The sequence below is a fragment of the Podarcis melisellensis genome (assembly GCF_964234715.1).
Source record: "Podarcis melisellensis genome assembly, chromosome: 12".
NCBI classification, from domain to species: Eukaryota; Metazoa; Chordata; class Lepidosauria; order Squamata; family Lacertidae; genus Podarcis; species Podarcis melisellensis.
Genome location: NC_138544.1, coordinates 15300067 through 15313586, shown reverse-complemented (window position 1 = coordinate 15313586; position 13520 = coordinate 15300067). Strand labels below are relative to the sequence as shown.

Below are 13520 nucleotides of genomic sequence, written 5' to 3'. Positions count from 1 at the left end.
TTTGGCTAGCGAAGTTGAGCTTGTGATAAGAGGCAGGGGGACGAACAGATGTGAGGGGAGGGGGATGAAAGAGAGGGGAATTCAGCATTCTGACCAGCATTTAAAAAATAATAATTCACAAGAAACCAAGTTCTTTTCTATCCAGCAATTTGCAGTCCAGTTGCACAGGGTGGAAGAGAGGAAATCCCCCCTGAAAATGCCACTATGGCCTTTGACTGTGGATTCAGAGATAATGATGCAGTAACCAATATCAAAGGTGGGTGGTGCTGCTTGCTTTTCCAGGGAATTTGTTCCAATTTGCTGCCTTGGGAGAGGATTTATGGGATGTTGCTGACAATGCTGCTCATAAAAGGGGCCAGTCTTTCCTGAGCCACTTTGCGGTTGACGAAGTTGAGCAGTTACCTTGTCAATTGGTAAGTGTCTCCATTCATTGCTTGTCAGGAGTTGCTGAAGTTGTTGAGATCAAACCCCCCCCCCCATTTTTAAAGTTACTGTTTTGTCAGAAGACTTTCCTGGGGTGTAGATGTTGGCTTCCCCCCTGCCTCCCTTGACATGATTTACTAAAGAAAGACATTACCGACTGCAGATTTTACAGTCCAATTTGAAATGAGAGGTCTTGACTGTATGTGAAGCTCTTCTTAGAAGCTCTGAATGTTTTTAATTGTTCCCATAATTATTTATTCAGCTTACATCCTGTCGTTCCTCCCAAAGGAGCCCAGGGTGTTTTAGAATTTTAAAAATAAGTTGGAAATGTGCTTTTATTTTGTTTAAAATTATACTGTTTTGATGTTTTGATGTTGCCTTAATAAATACTCTCTTTCTCTCTCAAAACTTAAGCTATTGCATTCTGGTATTGTTTTAAATATGCATGACTAACTCTTGTGCCCAGTACCTGCGTTCAGTACTTCACTCTGATTTTAAACAAAAAAATTAAAAATGTGCATAGTGTACGCTTTTGAATTTGAATCTGATCTCTTCGTTTGTGATGCTGGCAATATTTGCTTTGTGGATAAATACACCATTCTTTTCTAAGCGTAGCATCATTCTGATACCATGCACGCTTCTTTCATTTCCCTCACAGTTCTTGAATATTTCACTGGCCTTCACAAGTGCAGAAAAAAGCATAAATATATCCTCCATAGATGTAATCTATTCACCGCTAAGCACTTTTTAAAGTCCTACTGATTTCCTAGGAGATTTAAGCACCTATTTAACTTTCCCTGGATGACGTTAGTTTAAAGGTACTAATCTATGACTGCTCAATATAACAGTAACTGCTGCTTTGTGATCCTCTTATTCTGCAAAATCTTGAGGAGGGGGAAATGAGATTATTGCTGGAACACAACATGACTGTTGACATCCATGGTTTGTTTCTGTATGAACTTTCTGTATGAATTTTCTTTTAGTAGTGAGCATTCTATTACAGATTTGTCTATCGGTTGGTGCATACTGTTGATTCCCCTTCTTATAACATTGCAATTCTGTATACATCTTCTCAAAATTAAGTCCCACTGAGTCTATTAGGAGTTACTCCCAAGCAGAGACTGCAATTCTGTGCCCCCTTAACCTAAACTAGCCCCATTGAAATCAATGGGACTTCTGCGTAGATTGCGCTGTTAGCCTCTAGAGCAAACTAAGCGGACAGCAAAACTTCTTCAATGGCACATTTCCCCCACTCAGTCTGGAAGTTTGTTTGGGCAAGGTATTCCAACAAAACGCACAATTTAAAATACAGATTCCGAACATATAAGGAATAATGCAGTCAGAAGCAGTGTCTGGGCGGAAATCGCAAACAATGTCCATGAAAATCTGGATGTATGGCAACCCATCTCTGCTGTGCCATTTTTGGCGATTTCCCTTAAAAAATAGCTCAAAGGCTTTAATTTTTGTGTGAAATTACCCCAAAATTGGCAACTCTAATTTAGTAGATCACACCACAATTCATTTCTCTCCTCCCCTCTGCAATTATTGCTGTCACTGTGTAATAGAAGCAGAACTTTCACATACAACTATCATCAGAGATTAAATGTGAGCGTTTTAATAGTAAAGTGAAAGCGTTTGATTTTCATTTTTTGCTATATATGGTCCATTCAAAAGTAAAACCAACTGGAGTTCCTTGGGGCTTACTCCTAGGAACCCGGGTGTGAGATTGCTGCCCTGCACACTGCTATCTCCATATTTTTCCCTGTCAGAGGACTATAATTGGTCCAACATTCAGTTTTTCACAGTGGTCAAACAGATCACAGTTGTCTCCCACTGAGAAGGACCATCATTCAGTGGTAGAGCACACACTTGCTTTGTAGAAGTTCATTCACCAGCATTTAAAGGTAGGGTTGGGAAGCCCTGCAGAACCTCTGCTAGTCAGTGCTGCCAGTTAGATCAACAGTCTAACATTCTCTATACAGTAACTTTCTATATTACAGAGCCAGTGTGGTGTAGTGGTTAAGAGCGGTAGTCTCATAATCTGGGGAACCAGGTTCGTGTCTCCACTCCTCCACATGCAGCTGCTGGGTGACCTTGGGCTAGTCACACTTCTTTGAAGTCTCTCAGCCCCACTCACCTCACAGAGTGTTTGTTGTGGGGGAGGAAGGGAAAGGAGATTGTTAGTCGCTTTGAGACTCCTTAAAGAGAAGTTCCTTTTGGCCATTGTGGCTAATCACCATCAACAAGCTCATCCTTCATTAATTTCTCTAATGCTCTGCTAAAACCATCTAAACTAGCGGAAATCTCTACGCATTCATGGCGAGAGTGTACCCTTTTGACTGTCCTGAGTGCAGCCCCTACCAGTTTCTCTGGGTGACACAAGGTTCAAATATTACGGAAGAGGGAGAAAATATTTCCTCCACATCGTGTACAATTTCATAAATTGTTATCATGCTATCCTTTTTAAAATTAAAAAAAAAATCCTCAAACCCTTGTTTTAAGGAAATGTGCTAAACCTGCTTGATTTTTTATTATTATTTCCTGCATGTTTTCCAGCTCCGTGATGTGCTTTTGGAGTTGGAGTGACCCAAAATACACAGGTAAGTCTTCTTCCTACTGCTGTTTTCTAACTCTATAAAATTACTGGTGGGGTGGGGTGATGAGAAATATATAGGCACTTCTTCTTCATCATTGTCTGATGCTTTGTTAAGAAATTTTTTTCCAGTTTAAGACTCCTACTTTATTTATTTAAAGTGATAAATATACCTTGAAGCCAGATGTTGCAGCCAGATGTTCTACCTCTACCACCCAGGTTCCCCTCTCTTTTTTCCCAGCTGATATTCAAGACGCTCAGTGTTTGTTGGGCTGTTTGGTTATTGGGCTTAGCCCTGTCTTTATTGAACTGGAGTTTGTTTTTGTTTTTTTGTGGGGCTGTACATAAAATAATAATAATAATAAGGAGAAAAATGTGTTTGAGTGGAGAACTTCAGAAGATTCATGCTTTGTGTCACTGAAGTATCCTTTGCAAGGAGAGACTTTGCCCTCCCGTTTCCTGTGGCCCCCTGCCATCACTAACAAAAAGTAAATGTACTTGTAAGTTGTCCCACATGTCTGCTGTCAAAAGCCTCACTCAGTGCCTAAATGTGGGCAGACTTTCTAGGCTAGCCAGGACAGTGTTTCTTGGAATGTAGTCCAGGCAATATCCAGGAGGACAATGCAGGAGCTTCTGTAATGATGTTCTGGCTCTGCAGTATGAAGCCCGGAAGATATACCTTGATCATGGACTCCAGCTGTCTAAAGCACTCCTTGGGTGCTGCGGATTGGGGAGGTTGCCTCGTGAGGAGAGGCAGAGATCGTGAAAGCACTAGCTGTGAAGTCTCTCCTTCCCTATGCTTGTCACCTAACACATGGAAGGTGATTGCCTTGGGGAGCCTCTTGTATCTATGAAGGCTCCCCATCGTCTTTAGAACTTAATAATAATAATAATAATAATAATAATAATAATAATAATAATAATACAGTGGTACCTCGGGTTACATACGCTTCAGGTTACATACGCTTCAGGTTACTGACCAAGAAATAGTACCTCGGGTTAAGAACTTTGCTTCAGGATGAGAACAGAAATAGTACTCTGGCAGCAGGAGGCCCCATTAGCTAAAGTGGTGCTTCAGGTTAAGAACAGTTTCAGGTTAAGAACAGACCTCTGGAACTAATTAAGTACTTAACCAGGGGTACAATAATAATAATAATAATAATAATAATAATTTATTATTTATACCACACCCATCTGTCTGGGTTTCCCCAGCCACTCTGGGCAGCTCCCAACAGAATATTAGTAATAATAATAAAAAAGCGAAAAAACATCAAACATTAAAAACTTCCCTAAACAGGGCTGCCTTCAGGTGTCTTCTAAAAGTCAGACAGTTGTTTATTTCCTTGACATCTGATGGGAGGGCGTTCCACAGGGTGGGCGCCACTGCTGAGAAGGCCCTCTGCCTGGTTCCCTGTAACCTCACTTCTCGCAGTGAGGGAACTGCCAGAAGGCCCTCAGAGGTGGACCTCAGTGTCCGGGCTGAACGATGGGGGTGGAGATGCTCCTTCAGGTATACTGGACCGAGGCTGTTTAGGGCTTTAAAGGTCAGCACCAACTCTTTGAATTGTGCTCAGAAATGTACTGGGAGCCAATGTAGGTTTTTCAGGACTGTGGTCTCGGTGGCCGCTCCCAGTCACCAGTCTAGCAGATGCAGCTGTTAGCACACTTCCAGGCAGGCTATTTATTCCCACAAAAGTTGCTTGTTATCTGTCAGCTTCTGCAGTTGTCCCATGACAGGAAATGACAGGAAAGTGGGAGACAACCAAGAGTAGCCAGCAAAGCTGCATAATCTCAGCGTGAGGCTATTGGGATGAATGACCGATAAACAGAGAACATCATATAAACCCATTGCAAGTTCAGTACAAACATGTTAGCATAAATGCTAAAAAATAAAGTACAGTGGATGCTCAGGTTGCAAAAGTGATCCGTGCGGGATGCACGTTTGCAACCCGCAGCGTTACGGCTGCGCACGCGCGGGTTGCGATTCGGCATTTCTGCGCATGTGCGACCTCCGTAACCCGGAAGTAACCTGTTCCAGTACGTCCGGGTTTTGGCGGTCCATAACCTGATAACCTGATAACCTGATAACCTGATAACCTGATAACCTGATAACCTGGGACGTGGGTGGCGCTGTGGGTTAAACCACAGAGCCTAGGACTTGCCGATCAGAAGGTCGGTGGTTCGAATCCCCACGACGGGGTGAGCTCCAGTTGCTCGGTCCCTGCTCTTGCCAACCTAGCAGTTCAAAAGCACGTCAAAGTGCAAGTAGATAAATAGGTACCGCTCCGGCGGGAAGGTAAACAGCGTTTCCGTGCACTGCTCTGGTTCGCCAGAAGTGGCTTAGTCATGCTGGCCACATGACCCGGAAGCTGTACGCCAGCTCCCTCGGCCAATAAAGTGAGATGAGCGCCGCAACCCCAGAGTCGGTCACGACTGGACCTAATGGTCAGGGGTCCCTTTACCTTTAACCTGATAAAACGCAACCTGAAGCATCTGTACCCCGAGGTATGACTGTAAAAGCTGGTCTGCACACTCCTCAAGGTAGCAGCTGCTTGACTTTTCACTGGAGGTCTTCATTCTCTCCTGCCAGCTTTGCAAACAGCCTATATATCAGTGTCAGAGACCCCTTCTCCAGAAATCAGAAGAAAGCTGGGGTTCCCCCTGGGTCTTTGCCTCTCCTCTTCCTGCTAACTCTTGTGACATGGTCTCTGGCTTCTGGCCAGCTAGTCAGTCCCTCACAGGGTTCAGTGGGTGAGTTGGACTTGAGCTGAGTACAAAAATAAGAAGAAAAGTAAGAGAAAGGGCAGAGCACATCTAATTTAATATCCCCTTTCCTATCTACGAGGGACGCGGGTGGCGCTGTGGGTTAAACCACAGAGGCTAGGACTTGCCGATCAGAAGGTCGGCAGTTCAAATCCCTGCGATGGGGTGAGCTCCCGTTGCTCGGTCCCTGCTCCTGCCAACCTAGCAGTTCAAAAGCATGGCAAAGTGCAAGTAGATAAATAGGTACCACTCCGGCGGGAAGGTAAACAGCGTTTTCGTTTGCTGCTCTGGTTGCGCCAGAAGCGGCTTAGTCATGCTGGCCACATGACCCGGAAGCTGTACGCCGGCTCCCTCGGCCAATAAAGCAAGATGAGCACCACAACCCCAGAGTCGGTCATGACTGGACCTAATGGTCAGGGGTCCCTTTACCCTTCCTATCTACAGATTCTCATGTATAGCACAGTAACTTCCATGAGCACAACTGCACCCCCAGGATCTTTGCAAATAAATGGTTTGAGATGGGTTAATGAGGCACTGAAAGACGGAAGCAGTTTGAAAGAAAGGCTGGGTTTATAAAGATTCAGAAATTCAGAAGGGCAGTCAGTATATTTGCATGCAAAAGTGCCCAGGTCATTCCTGGTATCGCTAGGTAGCACTGGCCTCCTGCCTGAAAACCTAGAGACGCTGCAGTCAGTGTGTAGACAATATTGAGCTAGATGGATGCAATGGTTGGACTCATCGCCATTAGTGTATCCAAGTTATTGGAACCGCTAATGAAAAATATGCATTTGCTTGTTCTGCAGAGGACTGAGAATTGGCTCTCGCTTGTGGCTTTTGGTTTCAAAGAAATTTGATTACCATTTGGCAAAGGACTTGATCCCTTACATCTGATAAAACTCCATACTTCAAAATGGATGGACAAAATAAAAGGTTTATGGATGGATTTCAAATGGGGGAGAAATTATGAAACAGCTGTTGGATTTCGAAGCGGGGGGTGGGGAGAGTGGGACTGATTAGCCAGACCAGAAGAATGTTAGAGTAAATAAAGATCAATCCTAACATGGGTGAATAAAATAGAGGGCAAGTTTCAATGTGCCAAATTGTGAGAGGAAGGCTGCTTCTCCCATCCTGCCCTAATGACCTCATCTTTGTTTAGGTTCATGTCTTTTGTAATACTCTTAATAGACAGTGAAAGGGGAAAAAAACAGTACAGTAAAATGATTTCCTACATCGGGCTTCGCATCCAGAAAAAATGCTGGCAACTGTTAAGTTTTGTTTTTAACGTTGTTTTTTTTATTAAAGATTTCTCGGTTTACAAAAGGATGTGTAATGTCTCTTTTTTCGAGTTACATTTTCTACAGATCAGTTTCATTTGTTGAGACATTAGTGTTACCTCAGGAAGAAAAGGGGGGAAGAGGTGGAAGGGGCCATAGTGAGTAGGGGTGGGGTCGGGTGGCGATGTTTCCATTTTACTTAATGTATGTGTGGGGTTTTGTGTCAGCGTTGCTTGAGCGGGTTCTCCTTACTATTCGCTTGTGCTCCTTTGGTGGTGAGAGAAGTTGGGGTTGGCCTAGAGTGTGGTTGTTTGTTTGTGATTGGCCGTAGTGAACTTCATTTTCGTGTGTGAGTGGGGTGGGTGGGTGTTTTTGAATCAGGTTAGCCGTATTGATTCGTATGCTGTTGGTGGGTGCTTGTTGTTGTCTTGTTGGGCTGTGTATGGGATAAAAGGGAGCCATACTGGGGTGAAGGCATCTTCTTCCTTTTTTCCCTGTGTCAGTTTCAGTTTATGAATCCAGGGTGGGGAAACTTTCTCAGCCGCCAGGTCAATTCCTTTTCTTGGCATCTTGGCGTCCACATGCCAGTAGTAGGAAGAACAACAAGGGTTGTTAAGGATAATGATTTCATTCCCTGAAACGGGAATGTTTGCTTATGTTGAATTGCTGTGTATTTTTAGGGGTTTTCCTTTGGCGGTAGCTCCCTCATGTGATTGGCTGACTGTGAGTCACATGAGAGAGGCATTCCATTCTGTTGTGATTGTTATTCAAGTAACTGTTGTTTTTAACTCTTTTTCTGTTCTTCTGTCTCTGTGTGTGTGTGAGAGAAAGAGAGGTAGAATCTAGACACATAAAAAAGAAATGTAGTGAAGAGGCTTTTTTAAAAAAAAAAAGTTTTGAAACATCTATTGAATTTGCCATAGCTCACTATTGCCATCTAGTGTCATACAGTGGTACCTCGGGTTAAGTACTTAATTTGTTCCGGAAATCATGCTCTGGTGGCGCAGCAGCAGCAGGAGGCCCCATTAGCTAAAGTGGTGCTTCAGGTTAAGCACAGTTTCAGGTTAAGAACGGACCTCCGGAATGAATTAAATACTTAACCTGAGGTACCACTGTAGTTTACAATTAAGAACCATATGTGTAAGGGTTTCCACCAGGTGGTCTTCACATGGGCAAGTTCTTTCTCCTTACACCCTGCCTGAGAACCTTCCCCAAAGGAGGTTGGATGGATTTGAATTAAACCTGGCCATCAGTCAGTTGCAAAAAAATAGGTTGGGTCTACTTTTCCTTTCCTTTTAGGGATGTGGGTGGCGCTGTGGGTTAAGCCACAGAGCCTAGGACTTCCCAATCAGAAGGTCGGCGGTTCGAATCCACCCGATGGGGTGAGCTCCCGTTGCTCAGTCCCTGCTCCTGCCAACCTAGCAGTTCGAAAGCACATCAAAGTGCAAGTAGATAAATAGGTACCACTCCGGCGGGAAGGTAAACAGCGTTTCCGTGCGCTGCTCTGGTTTGCCAGAAGCGGCTTAGTCATGCTGACCACATGACCTGGAAGCTGTACGCCGGCTCCCTCGGCCAATAAAGCGAGATGAGCGCCGCAACCCCAGAGTCAGTCACGACTGGACCTAATAGTCAGGGGTCCCTTTACCTTTACCTTTCCTTTCATAAATGCAATGAGGGAATTGCAGGTCATATGTAATTGGACTCCTGAATTGAAGAGGGTTGGACCAGATGGCCCTTGTGGTCCCTTCCAACTCCATGATTCTGTGACTCCGCTGGGCTTTTTATGGTTTCTTTTTGTCTGTCTGATTAAGTTCATAAAGCCAGAGGGCAAAACAGAGATGTTTACAAAGGCCAGATATTTCTCTGGCTCCAAGGAATTGTACAATGAGTTCTGCTCATGTTTCTCAGCTCGTGCCATATGACAGACTGCTTTTGAATCAGAGTTGGAACTTCAGAAACAGCTTCTGATATGCATGGAGGACTAATGTTCGAAGGAGACATTTTTTAAAAAATCCCACTGGTCAAGCTCACGCCCCTTAGACTTCCTAAAGTGGCTCTTTGGATCTCAGTTACAACGCCTGAGTCACATTAATGGGAACTGGCTCGCATGCTTGGATGTGTATATTTTTAGTTCCGGAGTTCTCATAAGTTTTTTTGTGTGGCTCAAAGGAGCTCATCCAGTTGAAGAGGGGGTAGGATACCAAAAGCACCCCATCCTCATTTCAGAGGGAGACCGGTCCTGGAAGGATCCCTTTAAAAAGTCCCATATTTTCAGAGACTTTGCTGTTGTTCATAGGAAGCCAGAGCACTTGTTCTTTAGATGTCCCTTTTATGAAGAGACTATTGGTCCCCTGCTGGTGAGGCTTGCTGACCTCCTGGAAAAGCAAAAATTGGACCTTTTCCTGTTAGGCAAAGATCATAAGATGACCTGGGTGGTTGCCAGATTCTGTGTACAGATCTGTAGGCACAGACCATTCCCCAACTCAAACTAGTTTGTTAAGAAAATCCCCAAACTCAGTTCCATGGGTGACTCTGGGTCATCTCTCAAATTACTCAATTTGTGTAATTAAATGCACAAATTGTCATCTCATCTGTCCTCCCAGTTGAACAACGTGGCCCAGGGAGAGAGGGGAAAATAGTGGAAGTGAACAACTGGCTTCGCAAATGGTGTAAACAGGAACGGTTTGGATTCTTAGATCACGGACTGCAGTTACTTGAAGATGGACTTCTGGCAAGCGATGGGCTGCACCTCACAACGGTTGGGAGGAATGTTTTTGCAAAAAATCTCAGAAACCTCATCAGGAGGGCTTTAAACTGACTAATATGGGGGAGGGAGATAGTGCTCCTGAAGGTAGGAGTCTATCAATTGATGAAGATGATCATCCAAATGTCATAGACCGAATGGAACAAACAGCACGCAGACCTAGTGGTGGGAGGAAAAAATCCTTAAATAAGAGACACGGGGGAATGATTAATGGACTTCAATGTCTGTACACTAATCCACAAAGCATGGGAAATAAACAAGATGAGCTTGAGCTCTTGGTACAGCAAACTAAATATGACATAATAGGCATCACTGAAACCTGGTGGGATAAGTCCCACGATTGGAATGTAATAATGGAGGGATACAATCTATTTCAGAGAAACAGACCAGACAAGAAAGGAGGAGGAGTGGCGTTATATGTCAGGGATGTGTATACCTGTGAAGAAATCCAAGATTTAGAACCTCAAAGCCAAAGTGAGAGCATTTGGGTCAAAATTAAGGGAGAGAAGAATAACAGTGACCTCACTGTGGGAGTTTACTATAGATCCCCAAGCCAAACGGAGGACATAGATGATGCCTTCCTGGAACAGGTGGCCAAGCATGCAAAAGGAAGGGAGATAGTAGTAATGGGGGACTTCAATTACCCGGATATTTGTTGGATGTCAAACTCAGCCAAGAGCATAAGGTCAAACAGATTCTTCACTGGCCTTGCAGACAACTTCATTGTCCAGAAAGTGGGAGAAGCAACAAGAGGAACAGCCATTTTAGATCTGGTGCTAACCAATGTTGATGACCTGGTTAGTGGGGTAGAAGTGGAAGGATCATTAGGCGTGAGTGATCATGCTCTTCTGAAGTTTACTATACAGCGGAAAGGAACAGCCAAGCATACTAGGACTCAATTTCTTGACTTTAAGAAAGCCGACTTCATAAAACTTAGGGAAGTGCTGGGTGAGATCCCATGGACAGTAATACTAAAAGGAAAGGGAGTTCATGATGGCTGGGAGTTTGTTAAGAGGGAGATAGTAAAAGCGCAACTTCAGGCAATACCAATGAGACGGAAACATGGAAGGTGCCTAAAGAAGCCAGGGTGGCTATCTAAAGAACTTTTAACTGAGTTAAGATTAAAAAAGGATGTGTACAAAAAATGGAAAAGGGGGGAAACCACCAAAGAGGAATTCAAACAAATAGCCAGCATGTGTAGACACAAAGTCAGAAAAGCTAAAGCACAGAATGAATTCAGGCTTGCTAGAGAGGTTAAAAGCAACAAAAAAGGCTTTTATGGGTATGTTCGTAGCAAAACGAAGAACAAAGAAACAGTGGGGTCACTCAGAGGAGAAGATGGTGAAATGCAAACAGGGGACACAGAAAGGGCTGAACTCCTCAATGCCTTCTTTGCCTCAGTCTTCTCCGATAAAGAAAACAATGCCCGACCTGAAGAATTTGGAGCAAATGATTCAGCAGAGGAAACACAGCCCAGAATAACTAAGGAGATAGTACAAGAATACTTGGCTAGTCTAGATGTATCCAAGTCTCCAGGGCCAGATGAACTGCATCTACGAGTATTAAAAGAACTGGCAGATGTGATCTCAGAACCACTGGCAGTCATCTTTGAGAATTCCTGGAGAACAGGCGAAGTCCCGGCAGACTGGAGGAGGGCAAATGTTGTCCCTATTTTCAAAAAGGGGAAAAGAGAGGACCCAAATAATTACTGCCCAGTCAGTCTGACATCAATACCAGGGAAGATTCTGGAGCAGATCATTAAGCAAACAGTCTGTGAGCACCTAGAAAGGAATGCTGTGATCACCAATAGTCAGCATGGATTTCTGAAAAATAAGTCATGTCAGACTAACCTGATCTCGTTTTTTGACAGAATTACAAGCCTGGTAGATGAAGGGAAAGCAGTGGATGTAGCCTACCTTGATTTCAGCAAGGCATTTGACAAGGTGCCCCATGATATTCTTGTAAAGAAGCTGGTAAAATGCAGTCTTGACTATGCTACCACTCAGTGGATTTGTAACTGGCTGACTGACCAAACCCAAAGGGTGCTCATCAATGGTTCCTCTTCATCCTGGAGAAGAGTGACTAGTGGGGTGCCACAGGGTTCTGTCTTGGGCCCGGTCTTATTCAACATCTTTATCAACGACTTGGATGATGGACTCAAGGGCATCCTGATCAAATTTGCAGATGACACCAAACTGGGAGGGGTGGCTAACACCCCAGAGGACAGGATCACACTTCAAAACGACCTTGATAGATTAGAGAACTGGGCCAAAACAAACAAGATGAATTTTAACAGGGATAAATGTAAAGTATTGCACTTGGGCAAAAAAAATGAGGATGGAATGAGGAGGAGGAGAACCATGAACAACTTACTCCTTAACTTAAAGAAAACAAAAGAGATTATTGTGGACTTTAGGAAATATAAATTGAGCATTCAGCCACTTATTTTTGAGGGGAAGTGTGTGGAACAGGTCTCGGTGTTTCGATTTCTGGGAATGGAGTTGAGAGATGACCTAACCTGGGGAGAAAACAGCAAAGACCTGATGAAGAGAGCACAGCAGAGATTATATTTTCTGAGAATCCTTCGGAAAAATAATCTCTCAAAGGACCTGTTGATGGCATTTTACCATTGTAGTGTTGAGAGTGTATTAACTTGAGGTCTGTGTGTGTGGTTTGGGAGCTGCACGGTCAGGGAAAAAACAATGTTGTCCAGGGTTGTAAAGACTGCGGAGAGAATAATTGGTTGCACTCTTCCCACCTTGAATCAAATCTATGCTTCCAGATGCCATAAGAAAGCTGCAGAGATAGTGCAGGATAGTGCGCAACCCAGAAATGATCTCTTTCAGCTTCTGCCTTCTAGAAGAAGGTACAGGGTTATAAAGACTAGGACTAGCTGCCTGAGAAACAGTTTCTATTAAAATGCAATTTTGGTTTTAAATGCGGTGTACGGTAGTCTCCTGCCAACCTAGCAGTTCGAAAGCACACCAAAAAGTGCAAGTAGATAAATAGGTACCGCTCCGGCGGGAAGGTAAACGGCATTTCCGTGCACTGCTCAGAAGGTTTGCCAGAAGCAGCTTAGTCATGCTGGCCACATGACACAGAAGCTGTACGCTGGCTCCCTCGGCCAGTAAAGCGAGATGAGCGCCGCAACCCCAGAGTCGGCCACGACTGGACCTAATGGTGAGGGGTCCCTTTACCTTTTTAAGGTAGTCTCTATGGGAGTATATTGTATTTAATTATGGGGTATCAGAGTTTTTAGGGGGCTAAAGAGGCTGGGATAGCTGGGGTAGCAGGCTTGTTGGTTTCTGAATGCCTGATGTAGATTTTCAGTTTCATTGTTCTGTATGGGACAATGACAATAAAGATTATCGTATCATATCGTATCGTATTGTACACCACCTAGAACTCCTTGGAGGAAAAATTGGTATCAGTGAAATGAAATGAAATGAAATGAATGTGATTATGATGTCTCCCCCACCTCCAGATTTTTCCCTGGCTCATTTGTACACAGAATGAAGATGTTTCTAATTTTTCTTCTGGTTACTCTCGGAGCACAGACGTCTACAGCACAGAGACCTGGTAATTCAGTATCCTTTTAAAAAAATGTAGCATGCCATATTTTGTGTTAAGATCAGTGGTTCTAAATAAACACAATTTTCACAATTTTCAATTGTGTCTATTTAAAGACGCTGGTAGCATTGAG

The 13520-nt window shown here is 43.8% G+C and overlaps 1 protein-coding gene across 1 annotated transcript in view; it reads left to right on the top strand.

Annotated features, from left to right (window-relative positions):
* Positions 1–272: 272 nt before the first annotated feature.
* The window catches only part of LOC309353560 (collagen alpha-6(VI) chain-like), a 74433-nt gene continuing 61185 nt past the window's right edge, over positions 273–13520 (top strand). The window contains exons 1-3 of the mRNA XM_081882898.1: positions 273–413; positions 2980–3023; positions 13302–13396. Of these exons, the coding sequence (XP_081739024.1) occupies positions 13330–13396 (67 nt within the window). The 5' untranslated portion in view covers positions 273–413; positions 2980–3023; positions 13302–13329. The remainder of the gene's footprint in view (positions 414–2979; positions 3024–13301; positions 13397–13520) is intronic.